At 55.4% G+C, this 19403-nt stretch overlaps 1 protein-coding gene and 1 long non-coding RNA gene across 5 annotated transcripts; one reads left to right on the forward strand and one right to left on the reverse strand.

The window, feature by feature from the left end:
* The first annotated feature begins 243 nt into the window (after positions 1-243).
* PNPLA3 (patatin like domain 3, 1-acylglycerol-3-phosphate O-acyltransferase) lies at positions 244-16803 on the forward strand. 4 transcript variants are annotated; one of them, XM_028115630.2, is made up of 9 exons: positions 244-534; positions 3100-3332; positions 4281-4346; positions 6753-6962; positions 7805-7880; positions 10851-11066; positions 12247-12379; positions 13370-13474; positions 14426-16803. In XM_028115630.2, the coding sequence occupies exons 1-9, from the start codon at positions 348-350 to the stop codon at positions 14514-14516; spliced, it is 1317 nt and encodes a 438-aa protein (XP_027971431.1). In that variant the 5' UTR covers positions 244-347; the 3' UTR covers positions 14517-16803. The 4 variants fall into 4 exon arrangements, with proteins under 4 accessions (XP_027971431.1, XP_027971432.1, XP_087881528.1 ...); XM_028115631.2 differs by having other exon boundaries at positions 7805-7865; XM_088025402.1 differs by lacking the exon at positions 10851-11066 and having other exon boundaries at positions 7805-7865.
* Positions 10183-19346, reverse strand: LOC114218480 (uncharacterized). Its single transcript, XR_003611204.2, has 3 exons — positions 18892-19346; positions 12307-12411; positions 10183-11111 (listed from the first exon to the last, which is right to left on the reverse strand). It is a non-coding gene; the product is annotated as an uncharacterized LOC114218480 (long non-coding RNA).
* Between the last annotated feature and the right edge of the window lie 57 nt (positions 19347-19403).

The following is a 19403-nucleotide window of genomic DNA, read 5'->3' on the forward strand; positions in this document are numbered from 1 at the left end:
GGGCAAGGTCCTCTTCCCTCCTCCGCCCTGGGCCCCAGGCCCCTCGCAGCACCCCGCGGCGATGGAGGTGGCGGCGGCGGGGGGGGGCGGGGGGCGCCCCGAACACGGTGCCCATTGGGCGGGCCGGCGGCTCGTCGGCCTGGCCCGAGGGGGCGGGGCTGCCGGCTGACGTCACGCAGGGAGTGCCTGAGCGGCGGCGCGCAGGCCGGGCGGAGGCGCGCTCGGGCGGCGAGCGGTGCGGGGCGGTCCCCAGATCCCGACCCGGACGCGGGCCCCCCGCGAGCGCCGGGGCGCGGCCGACTCCCTCCGCGAGCCCCGGAACCAAGACCCTTCGCCGTGCCGCCGCCATGTACGACCCCGAGCGCGGATGGAGCCTGTCCTTCTCGGGATGCGGCTTCCTGGGCTTCTACCACATCGGGGCGACCCGCTGCCTGAGCGAGCACGCCCCGCACCTCATCCGCGACGCGCGCATGCTGTTCGGCTCCTCGGCCGGGGCGCTGCACGCCGTCGTCTTTCTCTCCGGGATCTCCCTGGGTACGTCCGGGGCCGCCGCCGGGGCGTCGCGCGGAGCTGGGATGGGACAACGGACACCGCGGGGTGCGTCCCCGGGGGGGCCCGTCCCCAGACAGATGCTACCTCCGCCGCGTCCTCTCGCCCGGCGCCGGGGGTTCTCTGTCGCCAGCCTGGGAGGGGGGTGCGCCTGGGCTTGGCTCTTCTGGGTGTGGGAACCCCGAGCGTATCCGCACTCCAACCGGGCTCTGGCGCCTGGGCTTGCAGAAAGCCCCTCGCCCCGGGACCGAGAGTGAGCTCAAACGGAGCAACGCGGAGGAGGGAGCAGGACCCGGGGGACGCAGGGTGGAGCTGGTCCCTGAGGTCCCTGCCATCAGCTCTCGAGGCGCTGGGCGATCTGCCCTGGGTCGGACCAGGAGGGGGGCATTGGCCTGTGTCCCTGGGCGGGCGCTGTCTTCCCTCTGGCGACTACAGGGATTGGAGACACGCCCGGCCCCCCAACCCGGGGGAGGTGGGGAGCTGGATAGCCTTTCCGGGGGAGGGCAACTCTTCGGAGTCCTCCTGGGCAGGCCTACTGGTTTGGAGTCGAAGGGCCATGGTGGGGTGGGGGAATGTTGGGGGATGGGGGCTTGGAGGGGCTACTAGACGCTTCCTAGGGGCTGGAGTGGATCTCTGGACATCCCCTATACCATCCTACCGCCCACCCCCACCCTGCTCAGTGCCCTTGGAAATGAGGTCCTGTGCATTTGAATCTTGTGCAAATTAAACATCTATGTGGGTGGTGGTGGGAGGGGACGATATGGGGCTTGTACCAAGACGGCCCAAACAGGGGTGTGGCCTGGGGTTCTGAGCCAGGAGGTTAGGACCTGGGACAAGTGGCAGCTGGAGATGTTGGCACCCAAAGATCCCCAGACAGGAAGAGAGTGCTCCTCATCAACTCCTGTTCAGCTTCCTTAGCAATTTACTCTGCTCTTCCCTGGGGACTGATATGTTGGACTCCACCAGCAGGGAGTGACTTTTGTTCCTGTGTGGCCTGGAGTCCCCTGCCAGTAGGTGCAGCCCTGCGATTGGTTAGGATTGGATAGGATCGGTGAGCAGACCCTGGGCTGGCTGGGAGGTGGGGATTAGGAGAGAGGCCCTGGCTGGCTTTTCCATTGCTGGGAGGAGAGCAAAGGGCAGGAGATGTGGCCTCAGGGAGGATTAGACTGGCCATGGCCCATCTGCACACTCTGGGCTTTGGCAGAGATAAAAGACAGGCCTTGTATGTCAAGGTAACCTGCACTGACTCCAGTATAGACAGGGTTCCTAACTGGCAGAGGACAGGTGCCCCCGGGTCTGTACCCTGTAGGGCAGGGGAAGGCTTGGGGACCACGAGGTCCTTGGAAAGTGGGGTCTGGAGGTTTTGTCAGGAGCCACTCCCCAAATTCCAGGAGCCCTGCTTTAAACTTCTGTCTCATTTGGGGACCACTGAGGAGCATTTCCTAGGGCCACAACTTGGAAAGAGTTCCTGCGAGTGCTTCCAAGCCAAGTACTCAGCAGAAAAGCCTGGCAGAACGAGCCAACTGTCTGCAACTTTGCCCCTTCTGCCCCGGCTCAGTAGGGCCACACGCACAGGGAGAGTTGAGTTGAGGTCAGTGGTCTTCCAAGACAGGCTGGCTTATGGCTGTCCTTCTGCATCTCAGGATTTGTGACGGGCTCGGTCTCAGGCTGAGACTGGTGGTCTTGCATGTCAGGGCAATGTAGATCAGCCGGACGGGGTCCAGGTCTGTGAGTGAGGCTTGATGGGGCATAAATGTGGCCCATGCCCAGTAGACAGTGGTAATTCTGGTGTCAGAGGCTTAAGGGTAAGTCTAGTTCTTGATTAGAAGCCGTCTCTGGGTTGAGGACCTTACAGATGGTAGTGAATCTAATCCCTTCTGTCCCCAAAGTTGAAAATGCACAGTCTAAGATGGCGAGGGGCAGTGAAGTGACTTTCTGAGGTCGCTTGGCTAGTAGGAGGTGGACTTGCCCTTGGGCCCCAGGCTGCACTGAGTCTCTGCTTCCTGCAGTGTTAGGTCCTTTGTGCTAAAGCTCTGATGCTGAGGCATTTCCGCTTCTGGCTTTGGAGGATGGAGGGGAGAGAGAGCGCCCCTGGGCACCTCGGGAGGCTCCTTCTTGGGGTGGGACCCAGAGCAGCGCTGTCCAGGAGAAATACAGTGTAGCTGTGTATGTCATTTAATATTTCTCAGTAGCCACACTGAAAAAAGTGAAAGACACAAGTGAAATTAATTTCGTTGATCCCAGTACAGCCGGAACATTATCATTTTCACATCTAATCTATATAAAACATGATTAAGGAGATATTTTATTTTATTTTATTTTATTTTATTTTATTTTTTATGAAGCCTTTGAATTCCAGTGTGCCATTTACACACCTCAAATGGGAATGGCCGCATTTGAAGGGACCCATGGCCTTGCGTGACTTCTGTATCAGTGCCGGCCTGGAAGAAGGCTGGCCACTTCCTTGCCACCTGGTGTCTGGTCTTGCCACAGAGCACTTCCATCTCCGGGGTAGCACAGTCCTTTGTGTGTTTGTCTCCTGCCCTCCAGACCTCCTCATGCAGATCCTTGTGGACATTGTCCAGAGCGCCAGGAGCCGGAACATTGGCACCCTCCACCCCTCCTTCAACTTGGGCAGGCACATCCAAAAAAGTCTTCAGCGACACCTCCCAGACAACATCCACAGGCTCATCTCTGGCAAAATGTGCATTTCGCTCACCAGGGTGTCCGATGGGGAAAACGTGCTGGTGTCTGATTTTCAGTCCAAAGATGAAGTTGTGGACGTAAGCAGTTTGCTTATTTGGGCCTTGTCAAGTAAGAAAAGCTATTTCCTTTTGGAAGCAACACAGAGAGGGCTGCCGTAGGCCACCTGCGTCATTTCTTAAGATGCAAAAGACCCTGGCTGCCCAGATGCTGGTTTGCTTCCTGCACCACTCGGTGTACATCCGGTGGTCGGTGGTCTATAGCCAGTGTATGTCCTGGAACGGCCCTGGTTGGTTTCAGTTTCAAATACTACCTCCCCGTCCTTCAAGACTTGGCTCCTGATCCCCTCCTCCAGAGACCCTGTCCATATGTGCCCCTCCTCCCACAGTATATATTCCTGGCACATATAACCAGGAGCATCTCAGCAGCCACGGTCCACCTCTATTTAAGCTTGTTTCCAAAAGCTTTTTCTAGATAGCCAGCACTGGTCCATTCCCGCAGGAGTAGGTTTTCTCAGTGGGCCGGTCTTGCTTCCTGCCTCCCCCGCCCCCCACCCCCGGCCAGGACCCACAGCATCAGCAGCATCCAGAAACTTCGCCGGCTTCCAGGCTCTCGGGCCCCACCAGCCTGCTGCATCAGAATCCTGGGGTGGGCCATGGAGTCTGTGGTTGGCCAGCCCTCCGGGCGATTCAGTCAATTTTTTGCAAAGCCCTGCTCTGGTGTCTTCCCAGTCAGTCAGCGACTCTGGGTCCTCTGGGTGGCGTCTGCAAGGGCCCAGTACAGCTCTTGTGGGGAGAGGGACAGGAAGTTGATGTCCACGGTGTCATTAGGAGCTTTTACTTAGGCCTGAAATACAAGTATGCAGTTTGGTTTGTCATTCGTTCAGCTTGTTTATTAACCCACCCCCTTTGCAAAGAGCATCTTAGGCCTGTTGCTCTGTTCACCTGGAGAGGGCTTAATGCAGGCCCCCAGGAGGTCAGAAGGCAGGCTGCTCGGGCCTCTGGTCTCACGTCTTTCTGTCTTTGTAGGCCTTGCTCTGTTCCAGCTTCATCCCTTTCTTCTGCGGCATAATCCCTCCTTCCTTCAGAGGCGTGGTGAGTCTGTTTTTAAATTGTCTGCCCAGCCCATACCCGCAGGGCACCAGCCACAGGGGGCCTGTCCCCAAATGCAGAGCCTTTTGCCTCTTGGCCTTTCAGATGGAGGCTCCCCAGCTAGCCCCCTTCTAGGCCGCCTGGGCAGCATGGCCACTTTTATGTAGAATTAATTAACTCGCTATCTAGAAGGTAAGCTGATTCACTTAATCTTCACCTGAGCACCCCAGATAGGTCCTGCTGGCCTGGTTAAACTCCAAGGTGCTTACGAGTCCGTTCCTTGCTTAGGGTAGAGCTTTATTTTCAGCGCTTGAGAGTTTGCAGCCTGTCTGGGTCTGCCTTTGTCCTTTTTGGCCCATGGCTTTGGGCAGAAGCTACTGACAGGGCTTCAATTTGGTTCCATCCCACAAATATGTGTTGTGGCCGATTGCTGAGCCCCGCCTGGAATGGAGAGACCCAGGTTGTAGTGTGTGTTCTGCCGGCTTTGGACTAGATGCCGGGCGATGCTGGGCCACTGGCAGACTCCTTCTAGGGCCATGGTGATCACCCTCGGGGTGATTCTGCTGCCCGCCCCCCCTTCCCCTACCCTGGGACAGTGTTTGGAGACAGTTTGGGTTGCCACAACTGGGGGAGTGTTCCTGGCGCCTTGTGTGTCGAGGCCCGGGGTGCTGCTGACACCCTGCAGGGCGCGGGCCGGCCCTCTCCACAAAGAATGACCTGTTCCTAAACATCAGTAGTGCCAAGCTAAGACATCCTGTCTGGAGAGAGAGGACACGACGTCTGAATGTCCCAGGGTGGTGGCGTCCTCGTGCGGTGGGGCAAAGGCAGAGGCATGTCACACTGAGAGCCTCACTCGCGCCCAGGAGCAGCCCCGCGACAGACACATTGTCCCTGCTTCTGGATGAGAAAACAGGTCCGGAGCAGTGCAGGGGTCACCCCAGATGCCCACGGCCTCTGCCTGGCAGACAGACCAGGACCGAATCCCTCCTCCGACATACGTTAGCTGGACTGCTTTGGACATATTTCTTAACCTCTCTGAGATCTCTTTGCAAAACAAGGGTTCGTCATAGTGTAGGGTCGTAGAGGTGTCGTGAGGCTCGCACGAGCCAGGGCCTTGAGGTGCTTGGCATAGGGCCTGGCACGGGGGAGTCTTCAGAAAGTGGGGGCTGTTTCTACCATCTTGCCCACCTCACCCAGGCTGCCCCAGCCCCCCCTCCCGGGGGGGGCGGCGGTCGCGCGTTCAGTACACTCCAGTGAAACCCGCGGAGAATCAGAACAGCTCCTTCTTGATTCCACCAAGCAAACTCAGAACGTTACTATAGGGAAATTTGGAATGGAAGGGAAAAGTCCATGTGACAAGGTGCATCAGACTTGAGACTCTCCCTTGAGTGAGAAACAGTCAGCCTGCTTCCTCCCTTAGGGTTCCCTAAGGTTCCCGACATTCTGATCCATGTCCCTTTCTGCCAGGGACTTTTCTGAGGCTTCCTTTCATCTTCCGTGGAAATTGTGTGGCTACGATTTTGAAAATACCACTGTGTACATGCCTGATCATCTTTTGGACTCAAGGCAAGACTCTCTGGATAGCTAAGGCGTGGCTGAGCATGGGTGGTTCTTCTCGGGACTTGCTTTAGGTCTCGGGAAGGACTGGCTGTGATACTTGAAGGCCTTTCTCTGTGGGCACCGACAGCTGGGCTGGGACGGGCTCGGATTTGGGAATCATTCTAGACATTGCTTTGAGCGGTCCAAGACTTTGTCCAAATTGTACCCAACCCTGCTTGTGCCAGCCTAAGGTTGTCAAAGGGTATGGATATAGGGAGCCTGATGCTTACGGTAGCTGATCCCAAATGCCACTAGGTTGTGGATTCAGCGGAGGTTTTCCGAAGGCTGCCCTGGTTCCAGGTTCACTGCCATTTAAGCCTCCAAAGCTCCTCCAGGTGCTGGTTCTGATTTTCCAAGCAGCAAGGGAGGTCTGGAATTGAACTCATGACCTTCTGTCTCTTTGAGGGCAGGGTCTATATCATACTCTGTCCCCCGTGCACACAGAGCGCCTGCTTTATACGGCCCCTTTTGTGCAGATTACACGGGCACACCTATAGGTACCCACCTGGGCTTCGGACTTGGCCAGCGAACTATGGGCTGGGCTCCAGCCTCTGTCTGCCTCTTTGCCAGGTACTTTTTGTGCAGTGCACGAACTACACAACAGTATATAGCACACTTGAGTGCCAGCCCAGAGCCTGGCCTGGCATAGAAATGCTCAGTAAAGCTTTGTTGAAAGAATAGTTCTGGAACCTTGTCTTCCCACAATATCAGCCTGCGGCTCTGAGAAGCCTCTACCCATAATCCAGAAAAACACCGAAGACACTAGCCCAGAGCTTCTCACAGTATGTCCTTTCTTCCTCCCCGTAAAAGCGATACATGGATGGAGGAGCAAGTGACAATGTCCCCTTCTTTGATGCCAAAACGACCATCACTGTGTCCCCCTTCTATGGGGAGTATGACATCTGCCCTAAAGTCATGTCGACGAACTTTCTTCACGTGGACCTAACCAAGCTCAGTTTGCGCCTCTGCTCTGAGAATGCCTACCTACTAATGCGAGCACTGTTCCCTCCGGATCTCAAGGTGAGTTGGGGGCTGTGTGTTCTGGGGGTGCAGCTCTTCTTTGCTGCCCTGTTTGCCAGGATAGCTCCCAATTGTCCTTTCCACAAACAGGAACAGACCCCCCTCATCAAATAGGACCTCAGAGAAGCGTTTCTGGTCCCGGCAGCTCAAGGCTGCCCCACTCTGCCCACTGGAATCACCTGGGAAGACTTAAACAGCCCCGCAGCTCAGATCCCACATCCCTGGGCTATGATTTAAGTAGTTGGGGTGCAGCCTGGGCAGTGCGATTTTTTTTTTTTTTTGGAGGTATCCTGATGATTCGTATTTGCAAGTGTGGTCAAGAACCACACTGCATTTGGTGGTTTAATCTTTCTTGATTGTTGTTGTAGGAGGTCTTATCTCCCTAATAAAAAGGAAAGGTGTGAACCATGTACCCTAATGGTTCTCCAGGAGAAGGAAGGCAGCGTGTAGGCTGTACCCCGACAGCATGTACTCCAGGAGAGAGGGGAGGCTGTGCATTGGTTTGCATGTGTGGTTTGTATCCAGACGAGTGGAGGAGGCCGCTGTTAATTGTCCCGTGACAACTAGAACAGGCCCCCATATTTGTGAGGGTGGAGGCTCATCCGGGGACCCAGGGAGCCTAGGGAAGTCAGTGCCTGTCACGCTGGGCTGCCAGCAAAGTCTCTGCGGAGGGGGTGTCGTTCGAGCCTAGTCCCGTGTGGAAGTGGACTTCTGTCTCTCAGGAGCATGGAGCCCTGTGTGCGGCCTTGCTGTGGCCATGCTGGGCCATGGGAGCAGTTCCAAACAGGGAGGGTTCTGCTCTTGGACTCTGCACTGCAGTTACCTTACTTGATTTGTTGCAGGTGCTTGGCGAGATATGCCTTCGCGGGTACTTAGACGCCTTGAGGTTCTTGGAGGAGAACGGTACGTACGGGCAAGGTGAGGGTAGACACAGCCTTTGAACAAGCTTTTCGCTAGCGGTCACTGGAGGCTGGTGTTTGGTAGAAACTCAGCACTCAGCGTCTTCACTTGGCACCTTGCTCAGCCCCTTCATTCGCCCTGGGAGATAGGAAATCTTGGCCCCATTTTACAAATGGGGAGATGGCGGTGAGCCAGGGACCCCACCGAGGGACAGAGCTGGGGCTCGGCCGCGGGGTATCCCTGCCCCACGGCTCTCTCCTCCCTCAGTAATCCCCTGTCCGAACAGCGAAGGCAGTCCTGTTGGTTCTTCTTTTCTGTGTGAACTATTTTGAATCTTAGATTAACAAGGGAGGGAGTTTAAGCAGGGTTTCTGGCCCTGAGCCCCAAGTGGAACAATCAGAATCCTTGTCTCTGGCCAGGTGTGGGTCACACCCATGAGCCCAGCTGTCCTTTCTGGGGCAGGTTCCTGCCTTTGGGTCATCCGCGGGTCTGGGCGCTGGGAGTTGGGCTCTCGCCAGTATTAGATGGATTGTCTTTAAGACTAAAAGTTGGTTTCCCTGTTGCTTCTCTGAATTAGTCTTTGGCCAAGGCCAAGGAGTGGTGGTTAAAAGGACATACATGTATTTTTCAACTGGGAAAATGTTGCTTGTGCACCTTCAAGGTGCTGAGCCATTGGTTCGGTGCCAGGGATACCACAGGGAAGAGGCAGATGTGGTCTCTGCCCCTTGGGAGCTTAGCCTGCGGGTCAGGTGGGCGGAGAAGCAAGTGGAAGGACGGCGTGTGCCAAGTGCCCTGATAGGAAGCTACAGGACACCGTGGGATCACACGGGAGGGATCTGCATGGCCCGGCGGGGAGGGGCGGGGGGGGGGGCGGTAAGTAGGGCTTCGGGAGGATGTGAATCCTTGTTGTAACTTTGAGGTGAATGGGAGCGTTCTAGGCGTGGGCGACATGAGTGAGAGGCTTGCAGGCCACAAAGCACGTAGTAAGGCTGGAAGAGGGAAAGAAGGCACATGTAACTGGAGTGGCGGGGGTAGGCGACACTGAGAGATGGGCAGCGGGGGGCGGGGGCAGGGCTGGGCCTGGTGGACACGACAGGGGTCTGCGTCCTGTAACGGTAGAGAGCCACTGAGGGCCACTGAGGCAGGAGTGAGGGAGGTCAGCAGAGGTCTTTGGCTGCATGGGGAGAGGGTGAGATGGTGGTCTCCAGGGGACCCCTGAGGCAGCTGGAGGGTCAGCCAGGGCCAGGGCAGTAAGGGCGGTACAAAGGGCCCGAGGGAACAGGACTCGCAGGTGACCAACCAGAGATTCTGGAAGGGTCAGACTCAGGAATGAAGTACTGGCTTCTGGCTCCCACAGCCGGGGCGGGCGTGCCCTGCTCGCTGGCTCAGGGCTCTCGGGAAGGGAAGGGAACGCATTCTTTGGGAAGGCTGGTGTGCTGTGTGTGGGCTGGGAGGGGGTGCAGTGCCCCAGGGCCGTTTCTGGGGCAGCTGTGCAGGAGGAAGCTAATGTCAGAGCCTGAAGTCCTGCAGAGCCGTCGGGGCTGGGAGTGCAATGGAATTTGGAAGGAATCTGGGAATCCGGGACAGCGGCAGAGCCCTTAGGGGTGCACTCACGTGACACAGTGACTTTCCTAACTTAGATGACTTTGGGCAAACCATCTCCTTCCCTGAGCCTCTGTGCCCACCCTGCAGCAAGGGGATTGTGGATTAAATTGTATCGAGGGGATTCTTGGTAATTCTAAAGACTGGCATTGGCAGCCTCTGTGTTGGGTTGGAGTCTATAAAGATCTAAGTGAGTAGATTCCAGGAAGAGATTCTTGGAAACACTCCTAAGGGATGGCACAGTCCTGGAAGATGAGGAGGGTGCCTGATCAAAGCGGGAAAGATCTATGGGAGCAGAGGCCTTGAAGGCCCCTGGCACGGTGTGGATGCTGGTCGTTCCCCGGGGGCCAGGGAGGCAGCCGGAGTCTTGGCCAGGGTCCGGAACTCAAGGGTGCTGTGAAGATTAACCTGGGGAACGAGGCACAGGCATCTGGGAACAGCCCCTGGTCTTTTTAACCAGAGGTTGGGAGCAGGAGGGGAGCCAGGGGGGCAGCGTGGGCACCTGCTCAGCCCAGCTTGCCAATTCTGTGAGAGCAGGAACCACTCACGGGTATCAGCTACTGAGCCCCAGCACCTAGGGCAGAGCCTGCCCAAACTCCCTTACCTAGTGCTGCTTTCAAAGCCCCACAGCGGAAGAGTGTCACCTTTATTTTTTTTTTTTTTAAAGATTTTATTTATTTATTTGAGAGAGAGAGAGAGAATGAGAGAGAAAGCACATGAGATGGGGGGAGGGTCAGAGGGAGAAGCAGACTCCCTGCCGAGCAGGGAGCCCGATGCGGGACTCGATCCAGGGACTCCAGGATCACGACCTGAGCCGAAGGCAGTCGCTTAACCAACTGAGCCACCCAGGCGCCCAGAGTGTCACCTTTAATGTCAGACCTGGGGTTGAATTCCGCTCTTCCACTCACTGGCTTGTGTGGTTTTGGGTGAGTCTCTTAACCTCTCTGTGCTTCTGATTTCTCAGCTGAAGTGGAGGAGCGGAGACCAGTGGAAATGGTCGTAACTGTTATGAAGTTCCTAACTCAGGGCCTGGAGTACGGGCCTCACCGGTGGCCCAGTTATTATAAATCAGTTGTAATTCTTATCTTTCACCTTCATAAATCCGCCTGTGGCTGTGGGGCGCACACAGCTGAGTGAGTGATCGAGCCAGAGCCACACTCACGTGTCTCCGGCTTCAAAACCCCACACTTGTTTCTCTCTGTTACACAAGCCCAAACGCCCGCCCTCATTTCTTCCCACCTCCTGCTTGGCCCATAACAGGCCTGCAGCTTCCTGGGCGCTTGCCTACTGGGTTCCTGTCATTCTGCGGGTGGGCTGCTGCTGCGTGAGTAACGACCCCCTGAGGCCCACATTCACTTGGTGGTTGGCTTCCCATGTCCTTGGTAGGCATCTGCAACAGGCCCCATCCATGCCTGAATTTACCCTCCGAGGAGTTGAAGATCCTTAAATTCACCTGGGGACACAGGAGCCTGGAATCTCCCCCGAGGGCGGCTGCAGGGCGGATGAAGCCTAAGGGAGACGAGCTGCTGGACCACCTGCGTCTCAGCATCCTGCCCTGGGATGAGAGCATCTTGGACACACTGTCGCCCAAGCTCACGGCAGGTGCTGACTCTGCAGGGGGGCGGGCTGACAGAGGAGGTGGTTTTCCTGTGACACAGAGAAAGAGAGAGACAAAAACTGAAAGGGCTTTTTCTCTAGGTGCTGTGGAGGAAGGTAATCCTCATGTGGGAGGTGGGGCGGAGCAAGAGGGCAGACCTGTTGGGGCCCCCACTCCTGGCACAGGCCTGTGCTCAGTCTCCTTTCCCATGGGGTCATGGCCAGAGGAGAGCAGACTCCAGCTGAGCCTGTTTTGAGTGAACCGCACACACTGAATGATGGGGGTGGGGAGTGGGGGTGGGGGGGGCCACAGGGGTGGGCCTGTTCTTCCAGAACCCCTCTCTGCCTGTTCACCCATCTCAAAGCCTTCTTTCTTGAGGAGCCCCCTTTCCCTGATTTCTCCCTGCCTCCAGACCTGCAATTTTGAATCGCCGTTGAGTGGTGATATACTTTATCATGTGCTCAACTATTAGGTGGACAGGCGTGCACCTACCAGCTTCCGTTCGGGCACTTGGAGAAATTCAGAGACGCACGGGACGTCATCCCTTGCCCCGGGGCACTAGCACCTCTGTTGCGCTAACTGCACTAGCCAGCAGCTGTTGGGGCAAATGTGATTTGGGGCATCAGGAGGTCATTACAAAAGGGAGCTAACAGGACAGATGGCTCTGGGCAGAAGGAGACACAGTCCAGCGGAAGGTTCAGGGAAAAAGCTCAGAAGTCGATGGGGTATTCGAGAAGTTTGTGTAGCCCTCCAAAAACAGTTGTTATTTAAACGAGGGTGGTTCACTGAGAACCCCGTATCCTGCGGGCTATCTGAGGGCTGTTCTGGGCACACTCCTCATTTGATCTCATTTGTGAGTGCTTCTGATTCTTCAGATGCCGGGATTTGTGTATTTCTTTCTTTCTTTCTTTTTTCAAGATTTTATTTCTTTATTTGCCAGAGTGAGAGAGAGAGGGAGAGCACAAGCAGGGGGAGTGGCAGGCAGAGGGAGAAGCAGACTCCTTGCTAAGCAAGGAGCCCGATGCGGGGCTCGATCCCAGGACCCTGGGATCATGACCTGAGCCGAAGGCGGACGCTTAACCATCTGAGCCGCCCAGGCGCCCCGGGATTTGTGTATTTCATAGAAAATCCAAGCAGCCCCACAGGAAGGTGGTTTGGTTTTTACCTGCACATTGTATTTTTCAGCACTGAGTAAAGCAGTTAAAAACCAACGTGGATACATGAGCAAGATTTGCAACTTCTTACCGATTAAGGTAATGTCATACATGGTGCTTCCTTGCACACTGCCCGTGGAGTCTGCCATCGCCGTGGTCCAGAGGTGAGCGTTTTATGTGGCTTTGTGCTTTCCTCCTGGGGTTGGGTGGAGATTGAGAGAGTCCATGTAAGGGCCTTGACTGGTGGCCTGGCTCCTTGTAGAGTGCGACGGAGCCCACGGTCCATAAGGAGCACCCTGAAAGGTGCCTCACAGGGACCCCGCTCAGCCCACCTCTTTTTGCCACTTCTTAGTAGTTGTACACTTTCATTTTGGGATTTTGTTCCTGGGGTGTTGGGAGGACACGAGGCACACACTTGAATCCTGGGTATTTGTTTAACCTCTGCTCTCTTTAGATTTATGTTGGTGTTTACGGTCTTTTTAGTGAGTCAGTCAGCGTGGCCTTTGGTCCATCTTTTAGAGGCCAAACCATCCTTCAGAATCCAGCTCCATTCTCCTGCCCAGATCCCCTCCTCGCTCTTATTGAATTAGCCGCCTGCTCCCGACACCCCTGCCCTGGGGTGAGGTCTGGTCAGGCATTTACAGAGCTTGCCACATGGGTCCTTTTGTGCAGGGGTGGGGGTTGGGGGGTGGGGAGTCTGCTGGGCTGGCACATGGCCCAGTGCCACAGGGCTTGGTGGGGGGAGGTGCTACCTTGACTATGAGATTCTCTGCATCAGCTTCAGAGGGTACCTTGCCACAGAGGAGAAGCCTGGAAACCCTTCCCCTTTTATTTCCTTGAGTATCCCTCGAGCTTTTCCGGAGCCCCAAGTGACCTAACTTTGCTTTAGGGCTTTTAGGGAGGTTTGTCTTTGGTGTCATGTCCCTAATCCGCCTCCCGGGACTGATCAGATTGGGGTTAGATGTAAGTCTGGCGGTTTAGCTGGACAAAGGACATTGTTTTAAGATACCTGCCTTTTGCTTAGTTTTTGGTTGTGTGTGTGTGTGTGTGTGTGTGTGTGTGTGTGTGTGTGTGTGTGTGTGTGTGTGTGTGTGTTGGCTTGTTCTCATGCAGATAAGTGTGTATGTGTGTGTCTCCTGGTTTTATTCCTGCAGACTGGTGATGTGGCTTCCAGATATGCCTGAGGACATCCGGTGGCTGCAGTGGCTCACCTCGAGTGTGTGTTCTCAAGTGATGACACAGCTCTTCCCCATCTCCAGGTCAATGATTTGGCTGTGGGTGTGTGGGTCTGGCAGGGACCTTTCATCTGCGGGTTGGGGGGTGCCTATTTATGCAGATTCTCGTCTTACCCCACACTTGCTGAATCGCAGTCTGGGGGGCGGGGTGCCTGGGGTGGAACCCAGCATCCTTCGTTGCTACCGTGGCCCCTGGGATGCTGCTGCTTCTGAATTCTGAAAACAGATTCAGAGAGAGAAGGGCCTGGTTGCAGCTACAGGCGTTGGGTCTAATCCTGAAAATTGTGGGCCTTGACGGTCTCACCTGTTCCGTGTGGGTGTTCTTTCTCTCTTCACTGGGCTTTTTTGAGGCGTTGGGGAGCCCCTGGCATGCTACTGGCCATGTGGTGGGCACTCAGGAGATGGGGTCTCAGTGCTATTGGCAGACATGGAAGGGTTCAAAGTAGGGGAGCGGAAGGGTCTGGTTTGCACTGGGCAATGATTCTAGTGGCCGTGGGAAGGGGCCCTCATCACTGGGTCCAGGCAAGGATGAGGAGGGCCTGGTCTCACTAGAACCTGTGGGACTGAGGTGTTCGTAGGCTCTAGGGCCAGGAGATGCCAGTTGCAAGCCCTGGGGTCTGCCTGCATTCAGAGGGAGTGGGGCAGCTGGTCAGAAGGAGGTGGCCTGGGGATGATAGTGCAGGCCAGTGGGCGAGCTCGTCTATGTGGAGGAAGCTGATGGGCTCTGTTGTGCCTGTGGACGTCCAGTGGGAGGGGTCCAGGTGGCAGGAGGGCCACCAGCTTAGAACCCCAGGCTGGTGACATCAGCCCAGCACGGAAGAAGGGTGGAAGACGCCGTGGCTTTGGACGCCACCACCCTGCAGTGCCCAGAGGTGCACTTGGCGTGGGCTGGTGGTATCCATCCATCCCTGCTGCGGCTGAAGACCTCAGAGCAGCAGGCCAAGCGGCTGAGTTAGTATTCTTCACTCGTTTCAGATCCCAGACACCAGCAAGCGGCCAACAGCCTTCCCCGAGGGACATGAAGGCACTGCTACCTTCCCTGCTGTCCAATAGGGGCCGGAGCTGAGGCTGCTCGGCAAACCTGTCCTCCTGTCTGGCCTGGCTTTTGGGGGCTGGGGCTGGGAGGGACTCCTCCTTTCCCAGTCCTCGTGCAGAAGCGTTCATGAGGAGACAAGTTTCGGACATTCTTTCGCAGGTACTTCCCGATCGCTCTGTAGCTACGTCCGCACTGGCATTCAATGCCCCGATGTCTGTGACACATGGGGTCCTGCCTCTGTGCTGAATTTATAGTTTACTGAAACCAAAGGCAATCTAATGTTTTTAGGAAAAGCTAGGAAGCTACTTTTGGTGTATGTGGTGGTCTAGAGCTTAAGGAAGTCTAACATTTAAGCATCTGGGTCTGTTAGCTTTGTTGGCTGGGAAATGACACCAGGAAGCCCAGGATGGAGGGGCCACTGCCAACTGTCTTGCCGCCCTCCCAGTGCAATGTTCCTAGAATAGCCTGTGTTGTGATGGGTTGGAGGTGGGTGGGGGTACTTATGGCTGGGGGTTGGGCTGCCCTTTGTGCAGTCTTGGGGTTTGGAAGGAAGAGTAACGTGATCCTGTTTCCCCAGACAGGAAGTGGTCAGTGGCGTGGGAGGGGGTGGTAGCCTTCTCCGACGAGGGCACTGACGCTCGTGGGCCATTAAAAGATGCTCAGTTATTTACATTTTTGGAACACTTTTTTTGACCTAGCTTAAATATTTGATAAGAGTTTTGTATAAAATATAAAGGAGTCTTATTATCTGTTGCATTGTATGTGAATTTAGGGAGGTATTAAGAAGCCTGATGAAAAAATAGAATTCAGTGCACAGATAGGCATCCTGGGCGCCCAGGCAGTAGCCCAGCACAACAGAAGGGCTTGTGGCCTGCACCCCTTTTGTCTCAACATCCCCTGCCCACTTCTGTACTCCCAGAGCCTTAGTGGAGACAAGCAAGAGACGGGGACCTACCTTCTCCCCAGGTGTGATTCGTTGGCAAGCACAGAGTAAAGTGACTGCAGGTGAACTGTGCTGTTTTTCTTATTTATGCATTTGAGTGTAATCAAAAGGAAGCAGTGATAAGCTCAAAATCCTCAACACTGGCACAGCAACCTGCATCTCTCACCTGTACCGAGTCAGTACGCTGGGAGTTGAAGAACCAGCAAGTTCAGACACAGCACTTCCTTACAAGGACAGACCCTTAAAAAGAGAAATGTGGTTCTAGGGGCAGCCTCTAGGCGAGCCTGTTCCCTTGAGCTGCCATGAGATTATGGACTCCTGGAAGCAGGCTCCTGGTGAGCCTATGGGGCCACCGCCCAGCACACAGCCTTTGCGGCTCCTTGCTGGGTCCCTGTGTCTCGGGGACATGGGGACTGAGGCTCCCGTTCTGATAGCGCTCGCCTCCTAAAGGAGGCAAGAGCAGGTGAGAGGCAGGCTCTCCCAGCCGCTTGAAGCCCCAGAGCAGGACCCTGCTCCTTGCTGAGCTGGCCTAGGGGTGGGGGAGACCAGGCCTGACACCCACCTCACACCTTCCTCACCCCTTCCCCTGAGCCCCCGATTCTCAAGTCCCCTGATCAGCTGTCTTCTGTCAGAAGCGCAGCACGGGTCAGCAGCTAGGAGCACGCGTCAGCCGTATTTTCGGTAACCGCCATATTTCTGCATAGACCATATGTACGCTAGTTCTCTGATCACCATAAAGAAGGAATTATGTCAACAGCTGATAGGATTACATGCAACTGCTTTTCTTACTACTTTTTGAATTGGTTCCACCCCACAAAGAGCATGTGTTTTATAATTTTTTTTTAAAATACGTGTGCAAAGACAAAGAAGGATACTGTTCTTTTAGAAATGGCCAAGGCTCCATTCCCCACCTGCGCGTTAGTGCCACCCCAGCCCCACACCTCTCCAGCTCTGCTGAGGTTGCTGATCAGCACACAACAATATTCTTCAGTTCCTACCACCATATCAAACAAAACTCCTCCTTTATCTGGTGCATTTATGCTCTGGAAGACAATCCACTGTCAGGAATAATAACTGTGTGGTCGAGTTAATGCCAGGGAGCAACAGTCTTTATTTGGTGAACAGGTAACAAAACTTGGTGCAGAGTGGGAGCCTCGTCTTATTTAAAAACACCCGAAATTGTGGGTGTGTGTGTGTGTGTGTGTACAGAGGAAAGGTGGAGAACGTACACACCCCAGTGCTGACAGTGGTTGTCATTACGCCATTATCTGTAATTACAGTCCATCTGCTGTGCTTGTATGTGGTTTTCAAATTTCTGTGGTAAATGTTACCTTCATTGGGAAGTAACTCATAATAAACGTGACTTTGAAAACATTTCCCATTGTCTCTACATTCTCTCAGGAGCCCCGCTTTTGTTTTCCTTCCCTCCCAGATAGGTTCCTTCAGATGCTGCCCCCCTCCCCCCAGGTTTATGGCCCCACCAGCCAGGTGGTCTCCACATGCTCTGTCCTGGACGCTGGACCAGAACCCCCCACCCCCTTGAGTTCCTCTCCTTCCTCTGGGACCCCAGACTGTCCTGAGTGCTGGGCTTGTCCCCAAGGCTCAGCCTTGAAGAGTTCACAGCGCTCCTGGGGGGGCCGGGGGGCTCACTCTGAGGACCCGGTCTCTGGCTCAGGTGAGGGGCGAGCCCACCCAGCCACCTCCACCTGGATATTCCTTGGCATAACTCAGCACCTCAACATAACTCCTTCCATGCAGAGCTGTCCTGTATCTGTCAACTTCCAAGTCGCCTGAGCCAGGACCCAGGGACTCACTGAGCCCCTTCTCCCCGTCTGACCCTGCCCCCTCCAGCTGGTCCCCCCCCCCCATCCTGCCGTGTCCACCTCCACTTAAGGCCTCTGGAATCTAGCCTCTTGTCCCCAGCCCACTCCCTAGAGCCCATGCCACAGGGTGTCCCAAACTAAGAGGTGAGTGACCTCTATGGGCATCTGTGGGAAGACCCAGTGTCCCTTCCTTACAACCTCTGAGCCTGAGGTTTGATTTTATGAAGGGAACCAGTGTGGTCACTGAACTCCATTTCTATTACTGATGGGGCCAGATCCACACTGTGTAAGACAAGTTTTCTCAAAAGCTGGTGTCCTTGCAGGTCTCACTAGGTGATTTGATCAGTTAGGATAGGCTGGGTTATGTTGTATTTAACAAAGACTCCCCCAGAATATTTATTTCTCATACTATCTGTCCACCAGACTTGGCTGGCCCAGCCTGAAACTGTCCTTCCATCTGGAGGGTCACTGATCGCGGCAACAGGCAGAAAGGAATATGGTGCTCTAAGGTGGTCATCCAGACATACGTATCTCTTCTGCCTACAGCCTGCTGACCAAAGCAAGTCACGTGGATGCGGGCGGGAAAATACAACCCTACCTTTTGCCCAAAAGAGGAGCACCAGAATTACTGATGAACACCACTGAGGGCCAAAGAGCCTCAAAACCCCAAGTCTCTTGACCCAATCAATGAGTTCAAGAAAGTGAAACAGGTATAGGTACTGCAGGACTTCTCAGAGCCTTTAATACGTTAATATGCCTTTTGACTGTCAAGAGATGGTGTTTGAGGATGAAGCTGTGTTTCTGATGTGTCTTCCGTCACCTCGTCACCAGTGCCTTGTACCCAACAGACTCTCCCATATTTGGCTCAGGGCCCTTGTTACAATTTGCAGGTCAACCTCATGGCTTATCTTTGAGAAGACGCTTACTCGAGGGAATAACAAAGGAGAAAATACAGGAAGATCTAGTTTATTCAGTGTTTACAGTGAGCCAGGCACCATGCTTTATCTCGTCACATCTTCAGTATACCATCATGCCTTAGAAACTGCTATCATCCCCGTTTTACGGATGAGGGAATGGGAAGTGGCAGAAGGAATTCACAGCTTGTGTGATTTGTGCTTAAAATTTGCTGCTAGATTATCTTTGAAAATCTCCATCAAAGTTTTCACACCTAAAATCTGAGGTGGAGCTGGGGGGTGGTGAGACACCGAGACTCACTTTGGTGGTCAGGGGAAGGTTTCCTGAACCCCAGGAGCTGGAGGGGCAGATGGGTAGGTCAAGCTGCAAGGGAGGAGGCGCAGTGAAGGAAGGACAGGGCCCTGGCAGATGCCTACTTGGACCCCAGGGACACGGGAGGCTTGGGTGCTATTTAAATGGAAAAGGGTGTCAGGAACTCGGGGAGAGGGCGGGGTGGGGGGGTAGAAAAGGAGGTGAAATGATGCTCTGTTATCAGGAGGGAGTGGACACAAAATGCTGGCAGCCCCTCTTATTCCATCCCTTAGCTGTTTCTCACTGCATTTGTCACAACGTGTGACACGGGTTTTTTTTGGGGGGGGCTGTTTTCTCCACCCAAATGAAGCCCCGTGGCCGTCTTGTTCTCCGCCCCCAGTCCATCCCTTGGACCACCCTCGCTACTACTTACTGCCTGCAGCTCAGTGGACGATGGCCATTGATTGACCCACCGCCCACCGAGGGCCCTGCGATGTGGCCGGCGTTGTCACACTCGCTCTGACTCCAATCCCGTGACGTGGTATGACCCTCACCTTCTCTTCACCAACGAGGGGCCAACCCTCGGGGCCTTCCGCGACTGTTAGGACCCGGGCGGCCAACAGGAGGGCGGCAGGTGCCAACCCGGATCTGTGCCGCCCCTGCGGCCGGGGGCGAGCCTTGGCGCTTCGCCGGGGCGTGGGGCTCGCACAGCACCCGCCGGGCCGGGGCGCCAGGAGGGCAGAGGGAGGGCCCTGGGTGAAGCCTTGGCGCACCCACCGACCGTCTGCTCTCTCCCGGGCGCGACTCCGGGGACCGGCTCCCAGAGGACCCTCACACTGAGCCGCGCCCCAAGCGCCGGCAGGGGCGCGGACATCACTGGACGCTCTGCGTTTGCGCGGCCCACGGGGCTTCCCGGCGTCCGTGCGAACATCCGGATCACGGGTT

This window comes from Eumetopias jubatus, unplaced genomic scaffold (assembly GCF_037043125.1).
Source record: "Eumetopias jubatus isolate StellerSeaLion01/CBP00866 unplaced genomic scaffold, mEumJub1_p1.0 scaffold_8, whole genome shotgun sequence".
NCBI classification, from domain to species: domain Eukaryota; kingdom Metazoa; phylum Chordata; class Mammalia; order Carnivora; family Otariidae; genus Eumetopias; species Eumetopias jubatus.

Excerpts from the sequence above, each read along its gene's own strand:
- PNPLA3 (XM_028115630.2), top strand. The coding sequence starts at position 348 with ATGTACGACCCCGAGCGCGGATGGAGCCTGTCCTTCTCGGGATGCGGC. Across the intron at positions 6,963-7,804 it reads TGTTCCCTCCGGATCTCAAG|GTGCTTGGCGAGATATGCCT; the intron begins GTGAGTTGGGGG and ends GATTTGTTGCAG. Across the intron at positions 7,881-10,850 it reads GAACGGTACGTACGGGCAAG|GCATCTGCAACAGGCCCCAT; the intron begins GTGAGGGTAGAC and ends TGTCCTTGGTAG.